General features: G+C 47.2%; 1 protein-coding gene across 2 annotated transcripts in view; it reads left to right on the top strand.

Annotated features, from left to right (window-relative positions):
- sphk2 (sphingosine kinase 2) overlaps nucleotides 1–22,997 on the top strand; it is a 45,455-nt gene extending 22,458 nt beyond the window's left edge. For both annotated transcript variants that reach the window (XM_084336890.1, XM_084336891.1), the window contains exons 3-8: nucleotides 4,263–4,412; nucleotides 4,722–4,816; nucleotides 9,544–9,659; nucleotides 12,409–12,612; nucleotides 15,877–17,452; nucleotides 18,107–22,997. In XM_084336890.1, coding sequence (XP_084193016.1) covers nucleotides 4,263–4,412; nucleotides 4,722–4,816; nucleotides 9,544–9,659; nucleotides 12,409–12,612; nucleotides 15,877–17,452; nucleotides 18,107–18,169 — 2,204 coding nt within the window. In that variant the 3' untranslated portion in view covers nucleotides 18,170–22,997. The remainder of the gene's footprint in view (nucleotides 1–4,262; nucleotides 4,413–4,721; nucleotides 4,817–9,543; nucleotides 9,660–12,408; nucleotides 12,613–15,876; nucleotides 17,453–18,106) is intronic.
- Nucleotides 22,998–23,581: the final 584 nt, after the last annotated feature.

The following is a 23,581-nucleotide window of genomic DNA, read 5'->3' as shown; positions in this document are numbered from 1 at the left end:
GTTTAGGCTGCGTAACGCTCTGTCCACACAGCTTACTTCACCTGTTTAGGCTGCGTAACGCTCTGTCCACACAGCTTACTTCACCTGTTTAGGCTGCGTAACGCTCTGTCCACACAGCTTACTTCACCTGTTTAGGCTGCTTAACGCTCTGTCCACACAGCTTACTTTACCTGTTTAGGCTGCTGCTTAACGCTCTGTCCACACAGCTTACTTCACCTGTTTAGGCTGCGTAACGCTCTGTCCACACAGCTTACTTCACCTGTTTAGGCTGCGTAACGCTCTGTCCACACAGCTTACTTCACCTGTTTAGGCTGTTTAACGCTCTGTCCACACAGCTTACTTTACCTGTTTAGGCTGCTGCTTAACGCTCTGTCCACACAGCTTACTTCACCTGTTTAGGCTGCTTAACGCTCTGTCCACACAGCTTACTTCACCTGTTTAGGCTGCGTAACGCTCTGTCCACACAGCTTACTTCACCTGTTTAGGCTGCGTAACGCTCTGTCCACACAGCTTACTTCACCTGTTTAGGCTGCTTAACGCTCTGTCCACACAGCTTACTTTACCTGTTTAGGCTGTTTAACGCTCTGTCCACACAGCTTACTTTACCTGTTTAGGCTGCGTAACGCTCTGTCCACACAGCTTACTTCACCTGTGTGTGTGAACGGCTACGTCGCTGAACTGCTGCGGCTCTGCGCATGTTGTGTTCCACTCAGTCAGATGTCATCACTGCTGCGGTGCTGCTACTGCCGGCCCCATCTCTCTACACTGAGTTTGCCCATCAATTAATAGAATGTTTCATGTCATCCATCCTTTTTTTTTTTTTATCCACTTTTTCTCCCATTTTTCTATATTTTTCTCCCATCCCAATTTCGTATCATCCAATTCAACCCTCCCCTGTCATGAACGCTGTTTCTTGCCTCCCACAAGCCGGCTGCAATGTGGACTAAGTCATACATAGCACAAGTCCCCTCCGGTACTTGAGGTAACAGCAGTCGCATCTTTTCACCTGCGCAGCTCGATCTCTCAGTGTCGAGGAGTAACGCGTGGGAGGCTCACGCTGCCCCCGACACTTCCTGATTCTACTGCGCAGGCGCACCAACCGACCTGTAGGAGACGCTGTCCACAACGCCCGATCACCACCCATCAGTTTCCCTCCCCGTAATACGGCCAATGTGTATTACTGCGGACGACCAGCTAAACTGAAAACAATGTGGAGAGCTGGATTCGAACACGCGAACCCAGCGTCTCCACATTGGTGGCGAGTGCCTTGCCCACTACACCACCTAGCCGCCCTCATGTCATCCATCCTTAATGAGCGGTCTGAAAAGTGAAGTTGTAACCAGAAAGCAGCCACGTTATTTGAGTTTTTCCCTCGTTCAGAGCAAGAGAGGGGGAGAGGAATGGAAAACGACTGCCCTTCACCTGATGTTCTATTAACTTATTAACATGATACAATCATAGCTTACATTTCTAGTACACATGTAGTCCCCACTTTCTCCTTTGATAACACACAATGTTATCTGTGACATAATCTACAGATAAAGACATTGAAGCTATAGCGAAAGGTGTCAAGAGAACCGCGTGCGTCGCGCAGAAGAAATAGGCTCCAGTGCCAAAAGTCTAGATGACACGCTGCCGCAGTGTGGCTTGAGCTGTGTGGCTGCTCTAATCTGTTAACACTTTCAGTGCCACCAGGGGGCGCACGACTTGGTGCTTGAATGCCACCATCCACTTCAATGTTAACGTTAATATCGCCTAATCTATGTTTTAAATTATGTGTCTAATCTGCCAGTCGCTTATCAAAGAATCATTTTCCAGTCAGTGCTGTCGAGGCAGATTGGTTTTTTATCGCTTCATTTCCGTTTGAGAGCATTTTGAAAAGCACCCGTTTTGAGGTAAAAAAAAAACAGCCCATTCTGGGCCATTCTGTGATAATCGTCTTTTACTGGAATATTCCAGAACGTTGATATTTGTCGGCCTATTTATGAATCGTTTTCAAATAAACGCTAGATGATCAATATTATACGTACACGCACGCCCATTCGAGCCGCGCGCTGATAATAGCCGTTTTCATTTCCTCATGGATTTTACAGTGAAACCGATAGAGCACATTTCACAAAACAGCTTATATCTTCATCAAAACGAGTCTGATTATCCTAACACTGATAACATAGATTCCTTACCTGACATCAGATGGTATCCAACTGGTATATTCCAATTCCTGATCACCATTAGAAAAAATCGATAAGTGTATAGATCTAACGTGTATACAGTAGAACTCATGATTCCGCGGGGCTCAGAGGATCCATAATGAACTCTGGTAACCCCGGCTGCATCAGTGGACTGGAAAATGTGGAGTACAGGATTTTTTCCCCCATCCATTTTCATTGAGTCCATTCCAAAATCCCTGATGTCATCTGGGAGACGATAGGGGGCGCTTTTTTCCACATCTGATCGCCGGCGGCTCTTGGGTAGGCTAGGGTAGGCTTGCGTGATGCAATATGATTTCAGATCGCTTAAAAAAAAAGTTCTTTCAACGTAACTGTTATAAATCCGAGAAAACTCCTGAGTGGCAATCAAAGTGTTAACATGGGTGCTGAAGTGAAAAGCAAAGTTCTGCGGCATACGCTGCTCAGGTAGGCGTTGTGTCCTGGGTCTAATTCTTGGTTTTTCGTAGTCATCTAACCCCCTACCTGCATCTGCACATCGGTAATATACCAAAAAGAAGGCATCCTAGTGCTAGACAGCAGTTTCTTTCTCCTATAGTGTCATACCTGTGTAGATGAAGGACAGTATAGAAATTAGTAGGGCAGGCTTTCTTTGTGCCCTTGGTTTTCTGTTGCTGTACAATGCTGTACCTCTGGTTGATTGGGTACAGGATGATTCACCTCTGTACACAACAAACCCTTTAAGATTCCCTGTGATTGGGCGGCTGATTGGCGCAGTGGGCAAGGCGCTTGCCTCTAACGCAGGAGACGCTGGGTTCAAGCCCAGCTCTCGGCGTTGCTACCGGCCGGTCGTTCATACTAACACAATTGGCAAGTGTTAAGAGGGTGTGAAAGCCGGTGGGTAGGGATTGGACGTTGTGGACAGCGACTCCTACAGGTCTGTTTGGTGACGCCGGTGCGGCGGAAGCAGTAAGTAGCGGGGGCAGCGTGAGCCTCCCACGTGTTACTCCTCGCCACAGAGAGTTCGAGCTGCTGCGGTGAAAAGATGCGACAGGCTGCCTCCTCGTGTACCGGAGGGGACACGTGATGCAAGGCTTCTGTCCTCACTACAACCGACATGTTGGGGAGGGAAGAATTGTATAATACGAAATTGGGATGGGAAAAAAATTGAAAATGGGGAGAAAAAGTGGATTTAAAAAAAAGAAATCCCTGTGATCAGGGTTCCTACAGGGTCTTAAAAAGTTCTAAATGTTACTTGTGATGTCTGTTTTTTTTCCTATGCCTCGGGAATTGAGTGCAGTGCCTTTTTTTTATTATATATATTTATTTTTTTATAGTATTTTCAGCTTTTTTGGTCAACGCAGGACCTTTTGGCCACACAGGACCGACAGAGGAGAGAGGGTGAAACGGGAGGGGAAGACATATGGCCACCGGGTCGGGGAATCGAACCCGGGGCGACCGATTCGCGACTCAGCGCGCTATGTGGTGTGCTACTGGGGCGCCCTGCGTGCAGTGCCTTTTTGTATTTTTCCACAAAAGTTCTATCAGAATTCCAAATGTTGTGCAGAATACTCAAGAGCAGCGATGTTGTGCAGAATACTCAAGAGCAGCGATGTTGTGCAGAATACTCAGTGTTGTGCAGAATACTCAGTGTTGTGCAGAATACTCAACAGCAACAATGTTGTGCAGAATACTCAACGGCAACAATGTTGTGCAGAATACTCAACAGCAACAGTGTTGTGCAGAATACTCAACAGCAACAATGTTGTGCAGAATACTCAACAGCAACAATGTTGTGCAGAATACTCAACAGCAACAATGTTGTGCAGAATACTCAACAGCAACAATGTTGTGCAGAATGAATTAGTTCCCAAGGAGTGGAAATTAAACCATTTTAATGGTTCGATGCACTCAAGATCCAGGGCTCTGCAACACTGTACTGATGATAGCTTAGCTGACGTCCCAGTGGGCTTGTTTGCCAGACCAGTGCAGTAAAGTAACCACTAATTGAGTCCTATTTACTGCCTGAAGTTACGTTATGTGTTTTCTAATGGAGATTTTGTTTTGTTGTTTTTCTGCCTCTTCAATTTCCAGAATTTTCCAGAAGTCTGCTACCTCGTCCCCGTCGGCTGCTGCTATTGGTCAACCCCTTCAGTGGTAGGGGCCAGGCTATGCAGTGGTGTCAGACTCACATCCTGCCAATGATCAGAGAGGCTAACATCAGCTATAACTTGATACAGACAGGTAACATGCATCAGAATAACCACTGGTCTACATAGTATTTGTGTATACTGTAGACATGTAGTGTATTATAGTCTACTACTGTTTTATCATAATTTTGCACTGTACGTGAGTACCTGTCGGCCTTGTACCACGTGTGCCAATATTTACTATATCATTGACATATGTTAATATGTCTCTGTGCTTATAAAACCAGGACATCTTCATTGTTATTTGGCAACTAAAGTAACTTATGATACTGCCATGGCCTTCACTCAGACAGATCATTAGGTCCCATTAAAAACAAGTGTTTGTGTGCCGTTCTCTCCTCAGAGCGCCAGAACCACGCCAGGGAGCTCATCAAAGAGGTGTCTCTCCCAGAGTGGGACGGCATCGTCATCATCTCTGGAGACGGCCTGTTGCATGAGGTGAGTCGTGAGACCTGCCGCTGATCTAGGACCAGCTGCATGAGGACAGTCATGAGACCTGACGCTGATCTAGGACCAGCTGCATGAGGACAGTCATGAGACCTGACGCTGATCTAGGACCAGCTGCATGAGGACAGTCATGAGACCTGACGCTGATCTAGGACCAGCTGCATGAGGACAGTCATGAGACCTGACGCTGATCTAGGACCAGCTGCATGAGGACAGTCATGAGACCTGACGCTGATCTAGGACCAGCTGCATGAGGACAGTCATGAGACCTGATGCCGATTATGCTGCATTTGTGTGGATTCAGGCAGACGGAATGATTTTAGTGGATGAGAATACCAGTAACTGTAGACTGCATTGCTGTTCAAATGTTTTAACTCTTCGCTGTCCTCCGCAGCGGAATTTACTACCAGATGTTACGTGACTACAATGTACCTGAAGAAACCGTGTTACCAATTAGAAGCTGATCATTTTGGTGCAACAACACATGGATTTATAATATGATCAGAGCCTGAAATCTTACTGAGATTTTGCTATGAAAAAAAGCTGACATAAGACAGCCGATAAACAGCTGAGCAGAATACCAGGAAATATATGGAAAGTCTGTTATGCTATATTATTAACTAGCATTAGCGGATAACGAGCCTTCTTGAAGAGCAAAGTCACCGTTAGCTAGCTTGCTGGTAAACAATACCAACACCATAGCAACATGCCTTTCTCTTGTCCTGTTTTTAATTTCTCTTTCCCACACCATCCTAAAAGTGCCATTACTGCCTGAATGGCACTGAATGCATTATGCTGAGCCAATCGGGTCTCAGATCAGCACTCCACTTGAAGATCAATCAATCAAATCAATCAAGCAAATTGATTTGTATAGCACATTTAAACATGACACTTGTCAACCAAAGTGCTTCACAGTGAGTCGCATAGCAAGAAAAGAAAGTACTCAAGTATAAAATAAATAGAAAATATAAACAACCAAACGGAACAACACGTCAAAACAAACGATGCTTGATGAATACATGCCTTGACTGCTGTTGAAAATGAGTGTATACAACACTTTGGGTAAAGAGACACTTGTTGTCGGCGTCGCTCTCTTTTTATAGCTCGAGTATAGTATGCAGTAAAGCCAGACGGATCAATCGGACAATATGAATTGCCCAATATGAGCAATATATTTGTATCACTGTGTTGTCGTTGCCCCCAGACACGGCAACCAAAGAATTCCTATCAGGCAATAATATCGCCCTATAATTTAGGGATGGGCAAAACCCACAAGATTACTATTCGATAGTCACTGGGAACTATTCGATTACTAAGCGAAATGTATAATTTAACGAATATTTGAAAATCGATGCCCATCCCTACTATATAAATCAAGAGTTTCATAAGCATAATTTCTTTGTAGTTCTGGACGTATAGCTGCCTATACGAGCGCTCCATCCAGTAATGTGACTTTAATCCCATCAACATCACTGTGTGCCCTCTGGGAACCATCAACTAGGCTTGTCAGATTTGCTCGTAAACACAGAGGTGATTTCATCATCACGTGTCTTCTGTGTATTCGTACACACGCTATTTAGATGCATGCCTTTGGGGCTGAGGCTGTGTTAATGAGGGCAATGGAGTGATCGCAACACAGAGGCTTAATTTTCTGCAGTTAAACCGTCTGTTGGAAGATTTGAGTAAATGTCAGATGTTGGGTAAAAAGTGACTGCCCAGCTATGCATTAGAAAGATTAACCCTAGACCAACTAAGTAGGCTGTGCCAGACGTAATTGGAAGTAATTTAAAATGTGTGCACTGGTATCTTTTTTTTTTTTTTTTTTTTTTTGTCTTTTCCCCCCTCCATTTTCCTCCGATTTTCTCCCATCCCAATGTTAGTCGTATGCCAATTCCCAGTCCCTTCCTGGTCGCTGCGCACTTACCCCCCACAGTCAGATCATCTGGGAGAGTGGAGGCTACCACGTGCTTCCTCCGACACACGTCCAGCCAATCACCGCTTCTTTTCACCTGGCAGCGCGGATTCTCATCGAGAGGGCGTAGCGTGTGGGAGGACCACACTATCCCCCTCACGTCCAATCCGCGCTTAGCAGGCGCCCCGACCGAACTGTAGGAGTCGCTGTTTACAACGACCCGGACCCACCCCGCCAGCTTCTCCCACCCTCTAATACAGCCAATTGTATTAGTGCAGACGGCCAGCCAAGCTGGTGACAACCCCGGAGCTGTGAGCTGGATTCGAACAGGCGAATCCAGCTCACAGCTCCGGGGCTGGTGACGAGCGCAATCTCCGCTCGGCCACCTAACCACTGGTATCTATTTCTATATAAAGACATTGTTGGAGATCTTCCCCCTTATATCACTTCATGATTGGACTTGGCCGTATCATTACTCGCTCCAATGATCGACTTACAGAGTTTACACTGAACTTGGGAACTCTGCTTTTAGCCTCTGTGCCCACGACACGCCAGTCTTTTACCCTCTGTGCCCCCGACACGCCTCTGTGCCCCCGACACGCCATAGTCTTTTAGCCTCTGTGCCCCCGACACGCCATAGTCTTTTAGCCTCTGTGCCCCCGACACGCCTCTGTGCCCCCGACACGCCTCTGTGCCCCCGACACGCCTCTGTGCCCCCGACACGCCATAGTCTTTTAGCCTCTGTGCCCCCGACACGCCATAGTCTTTTAGCCTCTGTGCCCCCGACACGCCATAGTCTTTTAGCCTCTGTGCCCCCGACACGCCATAGTCTTTTAGCCTCTGTGCCCCCGACACGCCTCTGTGCCCCCGACACGCCATAGTCTTTTAGCCTCTGTGCCCCCGACACGCCTCTGTGCCCCCGACACGCCATAGTCTTTTAGCCTCTGTGCCCCCGACACGCCTCTGTGCCCCCGACACGCCATAGTCTTTTAGCCTCTGTGCCCCCGACACGCCTCTGTGCCCCCGACACGCCATAGTCTTTTAGCCTCTGTGCCCCCGACACGCCTCTGTGCCCCCGACACGCCTCTGTGCCCCCGACACGCCTCTGTGCCCCCGACACGCCTCTGTGCCCCCGACACGCCTCTGTGCCCCCGACACGCCTCTGTGCCCCCGACACGCCTCTGTGCCCCCGACACGCCTCTGTGCCCCCGACACGCCTCTGTGCCCCCGACACGCCATAGTCTTTTAGCCTCTGTGCCCCCGACACGCCTCTGTGCCCCCGACACGCCTCTGTGCCCCCGACACGCCTCTGTGCCCCCGACACGCCTCTGTGCCCCCGACACGCCATAGTCTTTTAGCCTCTGTGCCCCCGACACGCCATAGTCTTTTAGCCTCTGTGCCCCCGACACGCCATAGTCTTTTAGCCTCTGTGCCCCCGACACGCCTCTGTGCCCCCGACACGCCTCTGTGCCCCCGACACGCCTCTGTGCCCCCGACACGCCTCTGTGCCCCCGACACGCCATAGTCTTTTAGCCTCTGTGCCCCCGACACGCCATAGTCTTTTAGCCTCTGTGCCCCCGACACGCCATAGTCTTTTAGCCTCTGTGCCCCCGACACGCCTCTGTGCCCCCGACACGCCTCTGTGCCCCCGACACGCCTCTGTGCCCCCGACACGCCTCTGTGCCCCCGACACGCCATAGTCTTTTAGCCTCTGTGCCCCCGACACGCCTCTGTGCCCCCGACACGCCATAGTCTTTTAGCCTCTGTGCCCCCGACACGCCTCTGTGCCCCCGACACGCCTCTGTGCCCCCGACACGCCTCTGTGCCCCCGACACGCCTCTGTGCCCCCGACACGCCTCTGTGCCCCCGACACGCCATAGTCTTTTAGCCTCTGTGCCCCCGACACGCCTCTGTGCCCCCGACACGCCTCTGTGCCCCCGACACGCCTCTGTGCCCCCGACACGCCTCTGTGCCCCCGACACGCCTCTGTGCCCCCGACACGCCTCTGTGCCCCCGACACGCCATAGTCTTGCAATGTATCTTAAAACTCAATACTTTAGTATCCTAATATTTCACCAGTCTGCAGTTGTTTTTAATAGTTTGACTGTATTTCTCAACATCATTTGAAAAGAAAGTATCTGCAGATATATCCAACATTTTAAGGATATTTAAACATAGTTTTAGCCCGTTTACTAATCGGCTCACTTATTACATTAACCTCCGATCCTTTTCCTGAGCGTAGCTTAGCTTTTTTTATTTATTAATTAATGTTATTTATATATACTGTGTGTATATATATATATATATATATATATATATATATATATAATGTGAACATTATGGTTATAATCCATAGAATTACAGCGAAGGAACCTACAGAAAATGATCTCCTGGTCATGCTAACAAATTGGTTGCTCTTTAGAATTAATTGAATTAAATATATATATTATTTTTATAATTTTTCATATTTATATTAGATGGGTTTGCAATTATTTCTGCTTATGATACAATAAAAGGTTTATGTTTCTATCAGTATATGACATGGTAAATAGTAAATACATCCTGTGCAAATAACTCCTATATTTCCATTTTATCCCTGTTAATTCCAATATTCCCGTTAATTCCCATGGAAAGTTTCCACCTTTGAATATTCCCGAAACTTTACAACCCTAGGTTCATCACCATACCAGTAAACTTCCAAATATAGAAATCGGTATCTGAGCCAAAGAGATTTGATCAGTCTAGTATGAATGGCTTAATGTGTATTGATTAATGCATCTGTCTGAATGTCTTTTATGGCTTTCAGGTCATAAATGGCCTGATGGAGCGCTCTGACTGGGAACAAGCAATAAAAACGCCTGTGGGCATTTTACCCTGCGGCTCTGGCAATGCCCTCGCTGGCTCTATCAACCACCACGCAGGGTAAGTCTTTTTCCTCTTTCTCCTCTGAAAAGGTCATAGTTTATCTTACCAGGGTGTGCGTCTCTGAGCTGAGTCATCTCTTGATCTCGGCTCGTGATACGTTTCTCAATGTGGGTCTAGATAAACACTCATTAAGTTCTGTGACGACATGAGGTTCTAATCTGGCGTAACCTTAGGACTTGAGCGCTTTCATTTCCCGAAATTAGTTCTTATCCCCATCGTATCTCTGCACCAGCTTTTCTGCTGAATCATTGGACCTAATTGTGTAACAGGGCTCTCCTTTTCTATGCCCTTTTATGTCCTACCGCTCTCTGAAATGGGAAGCTTTTAGATAGTATTGTGTTGTTTTATTCAACTGAAATGGGAAGTGTTTAGATAGTATTGGCTAGGGTCGCACGATACACCGATACTAGGTGTCTCTATACCCGGCCGTTAAAAACGTTCCAGTATTATTAGTATTAATCCTTTTGGAATAATAGCCCGATGCCATATTTTTCGATGAGTTGAGTGGATGCATGATGCATGACTGGAGCAGTTCGTGTGTGAGAGTGCAGACTTTGCATAGTGGGCATGTCAACTATCAGCTGAACACTCGCCAAAGCAGTTTTCCATATTGTCTGTTTGTGATTCTGCTTAAAGCCAGGACTCGATGGTGTGAGTGCTTCACTTGCATTTGTGATATTTAGGAGCACGAAAATTATACTAAAGATTATATCAAGCTGACAGTTCGATGACCTAAACTAACGTTGGCTACTAATGTCAACCAAGCTGGTTCCAAAACAGTTCAACTAATCCTGGAGCCGCTCACAGTGGAGTTAAGTTTCGTTTTCCAATAGTGAGGATAATCTTATCACCTGTGCTGGCACAAGCACTAACATAGCACACGCACACTCCCACTTCCGATCCGTGCAATAATATTCACAGGGGTATATATATTGTCATTTGAAACAAATTACCAATGCATTCTCCCGTGGGATTATGCCCCCCTCCCCGCAGCGAAATTAATTAGTCTCCCTCTCTATGTCTCTCTCTGTCTGCCAGTGCAGACTGTGGGTGACTGTCACTCAAAGCGCTTTGTGAGTATGGGCGGAGCCCAGCCCAAAACAGCTTGAAATCTTGAAGTGGAAAAATGCTGATTTAGAGTACTTGATTAGAAATACAAAACAATGAATTTTTTTTTACAGATGTGTACAATTGCCCAAATAAATAGTGAAAGAAATTGTAAAACAGTTCCCCATAAGTTTCTACAGTGTTAAAATATAACAATTATTTTATAAATGTTCCATGTTCTGTCATTTAATATTATATTCCGTTACTTTTCCTGATGTTTTAGGTTTTTGCCGTGGTATTGATTTAAAACCGGTATCACGATACTTAGGCTGGTATCGGTATCAAAGCCAAATTTTGGTATTGTGACACTAGTATTGGGTTTATTCAACTGAAATGGGAATCTTTTAGATAGTATTGATCATAGTGGGAACAGGGTGGAAAGGAACCCAACCTGAGCATGATATAAGAGACACTGTAGAGACTTGGGGTTCGATTTCTGTTGTCAGCGGTACCTCCGAACACAATGGTAGTGTTTGCTGGGAATCCACTGGGAAGCCGGTGAGTTATTAGTCCTGGTCATTGCAATAGCGACTCCTACTGGTCAGTCTGCCTGCCTGTTCAGCAGAGAGGGGGTCTGGAGGAGATGGCGTGAATCTCCACACGCATTATGCTCTCCCTGTGAAACTCTTTGCTGTCTGGGGAGGCATATGGTAGTCTACACAGTCCCCAGACCGACAGTAGGGCAGCGCAACGACCAGAAGGGAATTGGCATAATGACCAAATTGGGGGATGGGAAAAGAAATAGAAAGGCAAAAAAAAATCTAACAAAGGGTGGACAAGTAATTTTTTCTTCCTCCCAACAAAAAGGAAAATGGTGTTCTCTGTCATGACCTAGATATCTATATATCTCTAAATGGATGACTCTGTCTTGACCAGTTGTGTGTAGCCTTCTCTTTATCTTTATTGACAGGTGATGCGGAATCATTTAACCAGATTATTGACTGAGGCGGTCTTTGATTAAGGATATAATTGACTGACAGAATGACATGTTACAACATGGAGAGACCTATCTTACAGCAATGGAGCCCTAGCCTAGATCTCTAAAGAATGGCGAGCTAACAAAGTTATTTATACATGATGGTAGATTGACAGACTATAAGAGAATGACGTAGAAGGCTCTGTACATAAGTTGTAGGCTATGTGTGTTGTGTCTATAATGGGGAGAGGTTATATGTGTGTGTGTGTGTGTGTTGGTAAATTTCCCTGTCAACAGGAGATGTTTTTTTTTCCAAAGACATTAAATATCTAGAGAGTAGTTTCCATCTACACAGTAGACCCAATGTGGCCTCACGACTAGCGTGCCAAGTTCACTTGTTTTCTACCCAGAATACAACATTGCTTCTTCCTCGTTAGAGATTGAACGGTGGTTGAAATAACGGAAATTTAACATTTGACTGCCACTTAGTAGAAAGAGTGATGGGGATCAATCGCCTCATTATAGAATAAATCTGGAACCTTTTAGGTGTGAGAACAGCCGGTCGACCTATCTCAAACCCTGCCCTCTTTTCTTGACCGACCAATCACAACTGTTGTCTGAGGGTGAGAGGGTGGGGCTTGAGATTCCTTCTAAGCTGAGGGTCAGTATCCATCATAAGTGCTCACTCTTCCCATCCGTGTTTTTTCCCCACTTCTCTCTCAGCTATGATATGTGCCTTCGAGAGCCCCTCCTCCTGAACTGCAGCTTTCTGCTCTGTCGAGGCGGGGTCCGTCCCATGGACCTGGTCTCCGTGACAACAAGCCCCGCCCCCTCCCACAATGGCCGTACCTCTGGTCCCAGAAGACTGTTCTCCTTCCTCTCCGTTGCCTGGGGGTTTGTGTCTGATGTAGACATCGAGAGTGAGAGGTAGGTGCATGAGAGGCAGTACCCGCTGTCCACTTGTTACTTGGTGTAGAGGCAGTACCCGCTGTCCACTTGTTACTTGGTGTAGAGGCAGTACCCGCTGTCCACTTGTTACTTGGTGCATGAGAGGCAGTACCCGCTGTCCACTTGTTACTTGGTGTAGAGGCAGTACCCGCTGTCCACTTGTTACTTGGTGCATGAGAGGCAGTACCCGCTGTCCACTTGTTACTTGGTGTAGAGGCAGTACCCGCTGTCCACTTGTTACTTGGTGCATGAGAGGCAGTACCCGCTGTCCACTTGTTACTTGGTGTAGAGGCAGTACCCGCTGTCCACTTGTTACTTGGTGTAGAGGCAGTACCCGCTGTCCACTTGTTACTTGGTGTAGAGGCAGTACCCGCTGTCCACTTGTTACTTGGTGTAGAGGCAGTACCCGCTGTCCACTTGTTACTTGGTGTAGAGGCAGTACCCGCTGTCCACTTGTTACTTGGTGTAGAGGCAGTACCCACTGTCCACTTGTTACTTGGTGCATGAGAGGCAGTACCCGCTGTCCACTTGTTACTTGGTGCATGAGAGGCAGTACCCGCTGTCCACTTGTTACTTGGTGTAGAGGCAGTACCCACTGTCCACTTGTTACTTGGTGCATGAGAGGCAGTACCCGCTGTCCACTTGTTACTTGGTGTAGAGGCAGTACCCACTGTCCACTTGGTGTAGAGGCAGTACCCGCTGTCCACTTGTTACTTGGTGTAGAGGCAGTACCCGCTGTCCACTTGTTACTTGGTGCATTAGAGGCAGTACCCGCTGTCCACTTGTTACTTGGTGTAGAGGCAGTACCCACTGTCCACTTGTTACTTGGTGCATGAGAGGCAGTACCCGCTGTCCACTTGTTACTTGGTGTAGAGGCAGTACCCACTGTCCACTTGTTACTTGGTGTAGAGGCAGTACCCGCTGTCCACTTGTTACTTGGTGTAGAGGCAGTACCCGCTGTCCACTTGTTACTTGGTGTAGAGGCAGTACCCACTGTCCACTTGTTACTTGGTGTAGAGGCAGTACCCGCTGTCCACTTGTTACTTGGTGTAGAGGCAGTACCCGCTGTCCACTTGTTACTTGGTGCATTAGAGGCAGTACCCACTGTCCACTTGTTACTTGGTGTAGAGGCAGTACCCGCTGTCCACTTGTTACTTGGTGTAGAGGCAGTACCCGCTGTCCACTTGTTACTTGGTGTAGAGGCAGTACCCGCTGTCCACTTGTTACTTGGTGCATGAGAGGCAGTACCCGCTGTCCACTTGTTACTTGGTGTAGAGGCAGTACCCGCTGTCCACTTGTTACTTGGTGCATGAGAGGCAGTACCCGCTGTCCACTTGTTACTTGGTGTAGAGGCAGTACCCGCTGTCCACTTGTTACTTGGTGCATTAGAGGCAGTACCCGCTGTCCACTTGTTACTTGGTGTAGAGGCAGTACCCGCTGTCCACTTGTTACTTGGTGTAGAGGCAGTACCCACTGTCCACTTGTTACTTGGTGTAGAGGCAGTACCCACTGTCCACTTGTTACTTGGTGTAGAGGCAGTACCCGCTGTCCACTTGTTACTTGGTGCATGAGAGGCAGTACCCACTGTCCACTTGTTACTTGGTGCATTAGAGGCAGTACCCACTGTCCACTTGTTACTTGGTGCATGAGAGGCAGTACCCGCTGTCCACTTGTTACTTGGTGTAGAGGCAGTACCCACTGTCCACTTGTTACTTGGTGTAGAGGCAGTACCCGCTGTCCACTTGTTACTTGGTGCATGAGAGGCAGTACCCACTGTCCACTTGTTACTTGGTGTAGAGGCAGTACCCGCTGTCCACTTGTTACTTGGTGTAGAGGCAGTACCCGCTGTCCACTTGTTACTTGGTGTAGAGGCAGTACCCGCTGTCCACTTGTTACTTGGTGTAGAGGCAGTACCCGCTGTCCACTTGTTACTTGGTGTAGAGGCAGTACCTGCTGTCCACTTGTTACTTTGTGTAGAGGCAGTACCCGCTGTCCACTTGTTACTTGGTGTAGAGGCAGTACCCACTGTCCACTTGTTACTTGGTGCATGAGAGGCAGTACCCGCTGTCCACTTGTTACTTGGTGTAGAGGCAGTACCTGCTGTCCACTTGTTACTTTGTGTAGAGGCAGTACCCACTGTCCACTTGTTACTTGGTGTAGAGGCAGTACCCACTGTCCACTTGTTACTTGGTGTAGAGGCAGTACCCGCTGTCCACTTGTTACTTGGTGTAGAGGCAGTACCCACTGTCCACTTGTTACTTGGTGTAGAGGCAGTACCCGCTGTCCACTTGTTACTTGGTGTAGAGGCAGTACCCGCTGTCCACTTGTTACTTGGTGTAGAGGCAGTACCCACTGTCCACTTGTTACTTGGTGCATGAGAGGCAGTACCCGCTGTCCACTTGTTACTTGGTGTAGAGGCAGTACCCGCTGTCCACTTGTTACTTGGTGTAGAGGCAGTACCCACTGTCCACTTGTTACTTGGTGTAGAGGCAGTACCCGCTGTCCACTTGTTACTTGGTGCATTAGAGGCAGTACCCGCTGTCCACTTGTTACTTGGTGTAGAGGCAGTACCCGCTGTCCACTTGTTACTTGGTGCATTAGAGGCAGTACCCGCTGTCCACTTGTTACTTGGTGTAGAGGCAGTACCCACTGTCCACTTGTTACTTGGTGCATTAGAGGCAGTACCCGCTGTCCACTTGTTACTTGGTGCATTAGAGGCAGTACCCGCTGTCCACTTGTTACTTGGTGTAGAGGCAGTACCCACTGTCCACTTGTTACTTGGTGTAGAGGCAGTACCCGCTGTCCACTTGTTACTTGGTGTAGAGGCAGTACCCGCTGTCCACTTGTTACTTGGTGTAGAGGCAGTACCCGCTGTCCACTTGTTACTTGGTGTAGAGGCAGTACCCGCTGTCCACTTGTTACTTGGTGCATGAGAGGCAGTACCCACTGTCCACTTGTTACTCGTAGGAACATCAGTACTTCATCCTCATTCATTCAACAGCGGTGGGCCACCGCATCAAGACCACTACTGCTAGAGAGAAATGGGAAATTTACAAATGTAGTGCTACAGCCTGCACCAGAACCACAATTAGAATGCATTGCAGACTTCTGTTCCAGCCTATAGCATAAACGCACCTTATTGCACGGGTCACATGTAATGCTGATGACGAAGCCATTTCATTGTTATCCTCATGATCAGAGATGGTGACTGACCTGCTGTCCACTGAACTTCTCCTGTTCCAGATATCGTGGCCTGGGCTCTGCGCGCTTCACCCTGGGAACCCTGGTGCGCATAGCCTCCCTCCGCTCCTACAAAGGTCGCCTGTCCTACCTGCCCCCCTCGGCTCCCACCGTCACCTCGCCGGACTCCTCCCCCCCCCCGCCCAGGAGGCCGCTCTCCCGCAGCATCACGGAGGGCCTCGACGCCTTCTGCCGAACCCCCATCCACCGCACCAGCTCCGACATGGGCATCAGCGAGCAGAGGAGCCTACGTAAAAGCGACCGGGAGAGGGAACGAGAGCTGGAGAGGCAGAAGGAGAGGGAGAGGAGAAGGGAGAGGGCCCGGGGAGGAGGCACCGGGGTAGTGAGGGCCAGCAGTCTAGCGGAGGACAGGGAGAGGGAGATGGAGCTTGAGGGGGAGGTCGAGATGGAAGGAGAGGAGGAGAGGTCGGGCACGAGTTCCGAGTCGAATGAGAGGCTAGCGGGGACCAAGGAGGAAAGGGAAGATGAGGGAAGAGTGGAGCAAGACTCCAGTGAGATGGAGGAGGAAGAGAGGGGGAAAGATGGAGAGAGCAGCTGTGGTTCTGTAGAGAGGGTGGTGCAGGCCAGAGAGCAGGGGGGCGAGAGCCAGGGGGTAGACGTGGGCAGAGAGGCTGATGAGGAGCCAGATGATTGTTGCACCTACCCAGAAAACCTTCAAGAAGCTAGACCGGCACTGAGGAAGAACTCTGCCCCCTCGAGCCAGATAGCAAACGACCTCTTGAACCAGACCCTGAACCGAGAGGCTGACCCGGTGTCCACAGAGTCCTACGGGGTGGAGGACATGGATCTGAACGGGACCTACTTCCAGAGGGAGCCCTACCAAATGGACATTGCCCGCGAACGAGCCCTCACCATCTCCTCTCCTTTCCGCCACTCTCCCTTCTCCTACAAGCCCAAGTCCCTGGACCAAAACCAGAATGCCTCCCGCCCCAGACCCCTCTCCCTCCTCCAGCACTCCCATTCCAACTCTCTCCCTCCCAAACTCCCCTCCCTCTCTCTCTCTCTTTCGCCCACACCTCCGTCCTCCCCTTCGTGTTCCTCCCCCCACTCCTCGTCCTACCTCGTCCCGCGGCCCAACACCCCCAACTCCGCCTCTCCCTCGCCCTCTTTCCGCACGCCGCCGTCCTTCAACTTTGACATTGCCGATCCAGCCGGAGCCAAGACCCGTCCTTTTGTCTCGCTGCCTTTCCAGTCCCCCAGCGATGACCTGCTGCCCCCACTGGACCAGCCCCTCCCCACCCGTGACTGGGTCACCATTGAGGGGGACTTTGTCTTGGTCCTAGCCCTCTACCAGACCCACCTGGGCGCTGACCTTCACGCTGCCCCCCAGGCCCGGTTTGACGACGGCCTCATCCACCTGACCTTTGTCCGGGCGGGCATCTCCAGGGCCACCCTGCTCAGGCTGTTCTTCGCCATGGAGAGGGGCACCCATCATTCCCTTAGCTCTCCGTACGTGAGCCATGTTTCATGCAGGGCCTTCAGACTGCAGCCTCTGTCCACACGGGGAACACTGACGGTGGACGGTGAACTGGTGCCCTACGGGCCTCTACAGGCACAGGTGAGCCACGGGACAGATGTTGTTTGGCACTCGCTGTACTAGTCCTGCAGAACTATCCTACCGTGTGTGGTCCTCCTAGTTTGTATCTCGGCACCAACATAGCTAAGGTTAGGGGTTTGATTCCCGCGAGGACCACTCATTCTAAAAGTACATATTCTCATGGTACTGATGTCTGTTTGCCATTTAATTAAGTCACGGATAACTGATCTGTGAAGCCAAGCAAAAATGTATATCTTCCAATCCATGCAGATCTTGGCTCGTGTCAGGCTGTTAAATAACCGTGGTGTGTGATATCTGTCTCTGTGTGGGGGGGGGGGGGGGGGGGGGAAGAAATGTTAGACATGCTCCGAAGGATTCAAACACATCAGGCTGTTGTGTTGAAGAGCCTAACTAGTTTGTCGGGGTTATATAACCAGAAGGCTGTAGTGTAGGTCACTGTTACATGGTGCTGCCTCCGCCTCCCTGTCAGCAGATCAAGGCTGCGTCTTTAGTTTATACTTTGTCTAAATCTCTTTACAAAAAAAAAAAAATAGATATTGGGTACATATAGCTGATGTATGTTTTCTGTACAAAGTGTTAATGCCTGTGGTTTGACGTCAATTGTAAACCCATCAGTGGTATTAATTTAGTTTTCTGTTCAATAATCCCCTACAGGTCCACCCCTCCATGGCCCGGCTCATCGTTGGCGACTCTGGGGTGAAGATTACCAGATTCTGACATGGGATTTGTTGAGGCGATGACGAGCAGATACAGCTGCACTCTCCTGAATTACGTAATCTCTGTCGCCATCTATATAATTCAGAGGGAAAGAGGGGGGGGGGGGGGAACAACCTCTGAGAAATAGCCTGGATTGCAGTAACTGCTTCTCTGGGGTTTAGTAAAAAAGGGATCACGCACGGAGCCACGCGTCGGGCGCCGCATGACTGTAAGGATTAATATAGCGAATTGAAAATGCGCGCCTCGTTGCACAGCTGTTGGATTACGCTCCGTTTACCCTGAGAAGCGTGAAGACGGCACAGCCTGGGATAACACGAGGGGAAACAACCGAATGTTTGTTTTGTTCCTTTTTGTTTATTTTTTACAGACGGTGCATGTGTTGGATGTATACATTGTAGTATGCATGCATGCAAGAGAAGCACTACCTGAAATTCTGCCTTATAACGAGAGAGAAGGAACAGAATCAAATCCAAGACTAAAGCTGTTGGACAAGAATGTTCAAAAGAACAAAGTTTATAGGGCCCCCCCCCCCCCCCCCCATACACACGTGCCCCATCCCCCAGTCCGTCCGTTTAACAGAACCTCCGTCCTTGGTATGAACGCCTTATCCGCCACTGGACTTTTGCCCTTTTTTCTTACTTGCATAAGGCGTCTAAATCTCCTTACTCAGCAAATCTCCAGCCACGTATCTCGAGTGTCCGTCCGCCATACAGAAATACCATAGAGATACCGTAGAACCCTCTCACACCATTCTATTCTCGAGTATGCATCAGTAGACAGAAGATGGGGGGGTGGGGGGTATAAGTAAACCCTAAAGACTTTTTCTCATTGAAAATGCCAGTCATTTTAGAACAACACTGAAAGATTTTTTTCACGGGTATTGCAGTAGTAAGATCAGTGGAACTGTTGAGCAGTGTCCATTAAGGATGTTTTTCTTTGCATAATCTGCCTGTTTTTCTTAGCAAATGGATGCATGATGATGTTAATGTCAATGATATCAGACTATTAATTTTACAAAATGTTGGACACAAAATTGCTTGAACAAAGCAAGCTTCTTTGTCAGTGGTTTTTGATGGTGAGTTTTGAAGAAATCCACACTATTACCCCTCAACACTAGTAACACCATTTTCTTTTCCAGAAATGGTCACTTCCTTGTGAGAATCTGCCTTGAAAAGTGTAATCGGAAGATTTATTTTAATATATATACCTCTATTGTTGTAAATTAAGCCAGTCTTACGAAGTATTTTAGTGGATTTGGAACGGAACGGAAAATCAGAACATCGGACTTGAGTTGTAGATTTTAGATGGACCTAAACAACAATAACAAACCAGAGCCAGTTGCAGAAAATAGATAGCTAAATAGCTATTATTGGACAAGATAAAAAAATACCACAACAAAGCCCCAATCCAGGATGTTCTGAGTTTATCAATGGTGGGCATTGATGAAGCTGCCAAGACGCCCTCTGGGCTTTTCAAGGAGTCTGCGATGCAACGAGCACAGCATTCCTCTCCTGTTATCACAGGTAGCCTGCTGTAATGCGGATTCCTTCTAGCCACTACCTTCCTGTCTTTGGCAAAACCATACCACTGCCCTGGTGAACGTTGACTACTCGTATGACTCTCGTATTGAGCGGCTAAAAGCCGCCAATGAAGAAAATACTGGTGTAAGAACGGCTACATCTAGCTAGCTACGCTGTGCTAACGTTAGTTGGTTAGGATAGTAATGGCTAGAAGGCATCCACATTACAGCCGGCTGCCTCTGACCACAGAAGAACAACACTTTCATGTTGTTGACGGGCCTACGGCCATGTCCAGACGAAACCGATTTCGGTCGTGTCGGTCAAAGTATTTGATCATATGCACCTTTTATCCACACGGAACTGCGTTCTGGCAGCCTGAAGACGCTATTTTCTGAAACCGGCTTTCAGAGTGCGCAATTCTGAAGACTCTCCCCTTGCGTCGCCATCTTTACAAGCGATACGAGTCTTTTCCTGAACCGTTGACGCGATAGCTCACCTCTCCCTTACCCCGTGTGTGCAAACTCCCACATCACAACAACAATGGCATCGTACAGAGTGCATAAGTTGAGTGGCAGCGTGCTGCAACACCAATACTAATACTAGACTGAAAAACGGCTGAGTACATCTCCTGTTCTGAGACAGACACAAACACACACACTGGAGAGAGGGGAGGATGCAATACACGATACTAGCTAGAGATTAGCATCACATAGCTGGCCTTTTTCTGAAAACCCAAGTAGTAGCCAAGCACATATTGTTCCATAGCATATGCCTTCAGTTGATCATGACAAATCCTCTCTTACCTTGATGATTAAAAAGCCTCCATAATTTAGGAAATAGTATTCCCATGGCTGGTGTTGAGCTGTAGCCAGCCAGCTAGCGTTGATTCAAAATGCTATCAACATTGAATAGCTAACCAACTAAATACAATAGACAGTGGTATCTTGAGGTAACGTTAAATACAGACAACGTTTGCTAGTCGAAATGACTGGATACAGGGACAAGTTAAACATCAATCAATTACTTTAATACAACACAGGTAGTTTGAGCCGCAGTCTCTCTCTCTCTCCACTCCTTTGGAAACTAATGTTATGTTAGCTCAAAATCACAGAACCGGACGATAACGGACAACGATAACACTTCCGGACGGGATTTTCTAAATAAAAGAGCGACGTCTAAAACAGGAAATACATTTATTTTGTAAATTTGTGGCACACACTTAATTCTTGAGACGTTTTCGTTTTTACGGAAACCTTTTTTTAAATGAAAACGAAAAATATCAAAATCGTTTTCGTCTGGACAAGGCACAGACTCTTGTAGAAACCTAAATTACATCACTGCAGGTTTCATGAATGCCTGCCATTATGGATAGAAACTGTAGATTTATTTTAAGTGGTAGGACTTTTAAGATCCCACCATCGCTGATGGTTCAAGCAATGTTTACAAATGAATAGAAACGCAAGCATTTGCAGCTTAATATGTATTCTTATTCTACACTCAGTTTTAGTTCATAAAACTATTTTTAGTCACATACTGTTAAACCTTGTAGCAAGAACTCAATCAATCTATTTGAGAGTGAAGATTTCAAACCAGTAAACTTAACATCAACAGAACCAGAAGTGGGCTGATCTATATTTCAGTCCAGATTGGACCTTCAACTTAAAACATGACCCATGATCTCTTTGAAATCTTAAAAAGGCCCAATCAGTGATCCAAACATAATCAAATGGGGGCCCCACCACCAGTAAAACAAAAGGCCATGCAGATGATTTTTTTTACATCGTTAATGTTTATAAACACAGGAGCAACACAGACCTGTATTCAGATTCACAACGGGTTAAGAAAGTTCCATCTACTGATCAAACTCCTCAAGAATGTGTGTGAATATACTCCACATTGATATTGACCCCCCCCCCCCCCCCCCCCCCAAAAGAAATCATGGATTGGAGCTTTAAAGACTGGTTCCAAATAATGACATGCTCTCAAGCGAAAAACACGACGACCCCACAAGGAGAAATGGTGTGAACTTTGACACGTTGAATGATTGAATTCAGGATCATAGAATTACTACCTATGGTCAAAACAAAGGATAAGTAGGGAATTATTTCTTATGAGCATGTATCAATCGGTAACACAATGTTTGGAACGCCTAGAACGCCTAGACCTATTTTACAGAGTGCCCCTCGTGGGCTAACATATCGATCATGTCTGGACCAATCGATGCCCCTGTGTTCTTTGCCATCAGATTTTGGCTATTGATCCTAAACTGGCCATTAGAAGCCAGTACAAAATGCCTTGTTCGCCAGACTAGTACCTGAACACTATGTTGCTGTGCGCTCAGGCTCTGCCCTCTTTTCTAGATCCTCCAATCACAACTGTTTCTTTTGGAGGATCAAGAAGATTGGGCGGAGCTTTGAGATGGGTTATTTAAACAGAGAATTACGAATCTGGGTCAGTATATTTAGAAAATGCAAGTTTCTTTATACATTTTGAATTGAATTATTACAAAAACTGTTTACTCTAAATTTTAAGAGATTAGTCATGACAATGGGAACCTGCTGCTGGACCTTTTGGTTGTCTATGGCCACCGTTTGGACCACAATGTTTTAGAGCAATTTGATATGACAATGTTGGGGTGTAACCCCTTTAATTGATAATGCCAGTAAGATGTGTTGTCTATAGTTGACTGCCTGTAATGAAATTGTAATTACTAAAATGAAAAAATATATAATATACATATATAATGTACAGTTCATAGTTATATATGGTTTTGAATAAATTTAACTCTGAAAGTTTGAGCAAAGTCTCTACTCTGCTTTCGTCTTTGTTTTTGAATGAAAACACCAACATGTTTCCTTCTGTATATCCGAGTGTGACATTTCCTTTTCCTTTATGATTTCAAAAACGGAAAATAGCTCTTTATCAACAACATTCTTTAGATATGTAATACCATTGTTTAACATGGGCCTGGATGTGTGTACACTGACCTGTTTGTCTGCTGTTTGACCTGTACACACTGGTTACAATGCCTTGTTTTAAGTTATAGGAACATACTTATCATTTCATTGAGCTGTAATTAACACAACACAAGGATTCAATGTCTCCGATGACATCACTGGTGGCCATATTCAAACTAATTTACTCTCAACTTGTCAAATTAAATGAAAGTGCAAAACTTCAAGAGTTTTGAATGTAGGGCGGCTAAGTGGCGCAGTGGGCAAGGCGCTCACCACTAACGCAGTAGATGCTGGGTTCGAGCCCAGCTCTCTGCGTTGCTTCCGGCTTGGCTGGTCGTTCATACTAATACAATTGGCAGTATTAGGGGGTGGGAAAGCCGGTGGGTGGGGATCGGACGTTGTGGACAGCGACTCCTACAGGTCGGTTGGTGCGCCTGTACAGCAGAATCAGGAAGCAACGGGGGCAGCGTGAGCCTCCCACGTGTTACTCCTCGCCACTGAGATCGCGCTGTGCAGGTGAAAAGATGTGACTGCTGCCTCCTCCTGATGCAAGGCTTGGTCCACATTGCAGCCGACCAGTGGGAGGCATGGTCTAACAACGTTCGAGACAGGGAAGGGTAGAATTGGATAATACGAAATTGGAATGGGAGAAAAAATAGAAAAATGGGGAGAAAAAGTAGATAAAAAAAATAGTTTTGAATGTGATTTTATGTGCAAAATAAATTAGCATTTTTTTTTCTTGTTTGTGAAGTGACCCTTTAACATCATTGTCTCATGTTTCACCAATACACACTGATCAACCTGTCATTGTCTCCTGTTTCACTAGTACACTGATCAATCTGTCATTGTCTGCTGTTTCACCAGTACACTGATCAACCTGTCATTGTCTCCTGTTTCACTAGTACACTGATCAACCTGTCATTGTCTCATGTTTC

This window comes from Notolepis coatsorum (assembly GCF_963971535.1).
Source record: "Notolepis coatsorum genome assembly, chromosome: 19".
NCBI classification, from domain to species: domain Eukaryota; kingdom Metazoa; phylum Chordata; class Actinopteri; order Aulopiformes; family Paralepididae; genus Notolepis; species Notolepis coatsorum.
This window is presented reverse-complemented; position numbering and strand designations above follow the sequence as displayed.